Source organism: Gekko japonicus, unplaced genomic scaffold, assembly GCF_001447785.1.
Source record: "Gekko japonicus isolate JY-2015 unplaced genomic scaffold, Gekko_japonicus_V1.1 scaffold5878, whole genome shotgun sequence".
NCBI classification, from domain to species: domain Eukaryota; kingdom Metazoa; phylum Chordata; class Lepidosauria; order Squamata; family Gekkonidae; genus Gekko; species Gekko japonicus.
This window is the reverse complement of record NW_015167235.1, coordinates 1-3613: the sequence shown is the minus strand read 5'-3', so window position 1 is coordinate 3613 and position 3613 is coordinate 1. Positions and strand designations below refer to the sequence as shown.

Sequence of the window (3613 nt, the reverse complement as noted above, 5' to 3'; positions counted from 1 at the left end):
GTCCGACCTTCTGGGGCAACAGAAAACAACTTCATACCATCCTCTCTATGACAGCCCTTCAAGTACTTGAAGATGGTTATCATATCACCTCTCAGCCGTCTATTCTACTTTGGCAGCCTGCCATCACCCCTGTTTGTCGTAGACTCTTTTTGGGTCTATATGTGTTTGCATGCATGTAGGCATGTTTGCATGTACGCAAGTATGTTCCTCTTCTATGCCACCATCCCAGAATAAATCCAGCCTTCCTTGTTACCAGTGGCTTTGGCAGCACTAATAAAGGCCTCTTCTGAGCATGTACAAAGGGCAGAGTTTTCCGATTACTTCAGTGCTTCCCCTGTATGTATGTGGTTGCATGAGTGAAAGGCCAGGAACGCAGGGAGGAATCTCAAACATGAATGATGTATGCTGTATTTTAATAGTTTATTGAATATTTTAAAAAATACAACCTCCTTCATAATACAAACAAATTCATGAAACTGATAGCATAAAAAGGAGAATCCAAACCATGGACTAAGGTGTCAATGAATGCAAGAAAAAATGAAATAGGATGTTTCCTCATCCTTAGTCGCAGAAGAAACAGAGAACCCTTGGTCCATTCTGCATCTGGCATTTGCTCCACATTTTATCAGCACTTGACCTGGTTCCCCCTTGCCTCGGAATATCTTTTTTTCATTGCATTGCCTTGGATCATTGGTATGCAGATTTTCCTGTGTCAGTACTTGCCTCAGTGGAGATTAGCAGCCTGAGCCAAGTAATTCATGGTGAGGTGATAAATACAGAGGAGAAAATAGGAATGGGGGAACTGATGGAGATCAATGAAGCCGTGTCAAGTTGTCTGCTTATTGTTCCCTTGGAATTGGAAGCGGAGGAAGTAAAAGGTGCCACTCAAAACCACATTCAGATACCCTGCAGCAAAGCCGTAATGACTGCGAAGTCATCCCTGAACGGCCATAAATCTATGCAGAAGGTACCATAAAACCTGATGAACAAAGAAAGTGAAAGCGGCATGCAGTGTAGAGGGAGATTAACCTCATGATGTGGCTGTGGAAATGTTTGTGCACTTCTACTCTGGGACCTCCCCTACACTCTTTTCTAAGACTTCCCCTGGACTCTTTCTTGGGAACTTTCCTGGACTTTTGCCTGGATGTACCCTGAACTCTTACATGGGACTTCCTCTGGATTCTTTGTTTGGTCCACGCAGGCACCAAATGTTCTGGAATTAAAAAATGGCAATTATAGTCTGTTTAAACATGATCTAAAACTTATAGTTTGCTCAGCTGTTCACAGGTCATTTTGGGTTCAGGACCAGGGTTCACGGAAATGCTGACCATCTCCAGAAGAAGGACCACTGAAGATGAAGGGTCAAAGAATGACCTGGAGAAGGGTCAATTTTGAGAGACAAAAGTTCCCAGATCAGTGCAGGCAGAATTCCAGCAGGTTTGCCAACTGGCCGGAAGAAAAGACTGTTCTTTAAAAGCGGCTTAATGTATTGAAATGGGCAGCTGAAGCTTTTCATGTCATAGAGGTAAATTACGCCACCGGGTAAATAACATTCCATCAAGCCTCTATTAGAGGGTTTTTGTCCAGGCCAGTTGACCAGTTCCATAGTGCTGACAAAAGCACTTGTGTGTTAGTCTCATCAAACAAGCTTCTGTATCTCTTGACAAGGCCTATTGGGTTGGGGAGGAGAATTACTAGGTAAATAATGGCCTCGGCCACACAGGCAGGAAAATGCGGGGGGAGGCATGGCTGTTTGCCCTGGAGCAAAATAACGTGCGACTGTGCGATCAGGCGTCGGGTTGAGGTCCCGTCGAGCTCCTGTGATTAGGGGGGAGGTGCCGATCACACGACGCGGCAAAGAAGTGGAGCAGCGCGGCAAATGGGGTTGTGTTTTTTTAAAAAACTGAAATATGTGCATGCTCCGTTGGGTGCTTGTGCGCATCCCATGGAGACTTGGGGGAAAAAAAACCTTTTTGCGAGGGGACATGGGTGCGCGCCGGATGCCACCGGAAACACGATCAGACGCCCGCCCTTGCCCCGCGGTTTCCGGAAACTAGTACCTCGGAGGTACTAGTTTTTTACCCCGCATCTTCGGCGGGAAGCCTCGGGTGAGCCACGGGAGCTCTACGCTTCCCAGATGTGGCGCTGTGATCACTCCTGGAAAATCCGCCTATCTTTCATCTCTCTAGCGTGGCTAATGCTCTGTGTGACCGGGGCCAATGTGTTTTTTTCACTTACAATAATCAGTTTTGGTCCAGACCCAAATGCAGAGCTTCATGTGGAGGGGCAGGAATCAAATGAAATTCTCCAGATTACAGCCCTTAATGGGCAGACCACACTGCCTCCACACTGCCTCCACACTGCTAAGGGCTCAGGGTGGCCAACTTAATTTGTTCCTTCACTTTATTCCCACGACAGTTCTGGGAAGCAGATTAGCCAGGGAGAAGGTGACTGACCCTAAAATAAAACAGCGATATCATGGCAGCTGATTTGAACCTGGGTCTCCGAAGATTGAGCTGACAAGTTAGTCGCCAGAGTACACTGATATCAACAAGAAGAATACCACCAACAACAAATATCCCGCTTCTCCCTTCAACAGGAAAACAACTCATACAAACAAATTTTGAAAAGTGAGGAATTGCATCAATCAGTATTTTAGCAGTGCCCAGGATGAAAAATGAAGTTAAATCATAAACAAATGAAAACAGGGAGACAGCAGGTGGCACACGGTGAAGAAGTCCATTTAATATCTGAATCCTTTTCCTCCAAATAATTTCTGAAGTGCCCGTTTCACATCTTTGTTCCTCAAGCTATATATCAGAGGGTTGAGCATGGGAGTCACAGCTCCATAGAAAACGGAGACCATCTTGTCCTTGTCGGAGGTATACTTGGATTTTGGCTGAAGGTACATGGACATGGCTGAACCATAGAAGATGCCAACAACAGCAAGGTGAGAGCTACAGGTAGAAAGAGCCTTGCTCCAGCCCTGGTCAGAACGAATCTGCCAAACTGCCAAGCCGATTCGCAAATATGTCACCAAGATAAAAGTGAATGGTACAATAAGGGCCAGTACACCACTGATAAAAGATACGATATCACTGAAGTGGGTGTCTCCACAGACCAGCTTGCCAACTGTTTGGGCCTCACATGTGAAATGATTGATGACATTAGAGCCACAGAACCGTTTAGGGCCTGTGACCGTAAAGATGAGGGTCAGGATAAAGCCAGTGCCCCAAGTTCCAATGGCCATTTGGACACAAACTCTCCACCTCATGATCACGGTGTAATGTAAGGGGCTGCATATGGCCACAAAGCGGTCATATGCCATGACAGCGAGGAGGAGACACTCCGTGGTGCCTAGATACAAGCACATGTATATCTGGGCCATGCAGCCCATGAAGGAAATGGTAGTTCTCTCTGTTGTGCAGGTAACCAAGGCCTGGGGGACGCTGCTGCTGGTGTAGCAAATGTCTAGGAAGGAGAGGTTGCTGAGGAAAAAGTACATGGGCGTATGCAGATGGGAGTCAGTAATGATCAGGATAACCATCAGGCCATTCCCCAGCAAGTTGATGAGGTAGATAACTAGAACAATCCAGAAGAAGATGGTCTGAAG

At 46.3% G+C, this 3613-nt stretch overlaps 1 protein-coding gene across 1 annotated transcript; it reads right to left on the bottom strand.

The window, feature by feature from the left end:
- Nucleotides 1-2743: 2743 nt before the first annotated feature.
- LOC107112110 (olfactory receptor 13H1-like) lies at nucleotides 2744-3610 on the bottom strand (the record flags this gene model as incomplete). The annotated part of the gene is made up of 1 exon (XM_015413183.1): nucleotides 2744-3610. A coding segment is annotated over one exon (867 nt), but the record flags the coding sequence as incomplete, so codon positions are not given.
- Nucleotides 3611-3613: the final 3 nt, after the last annotated feature.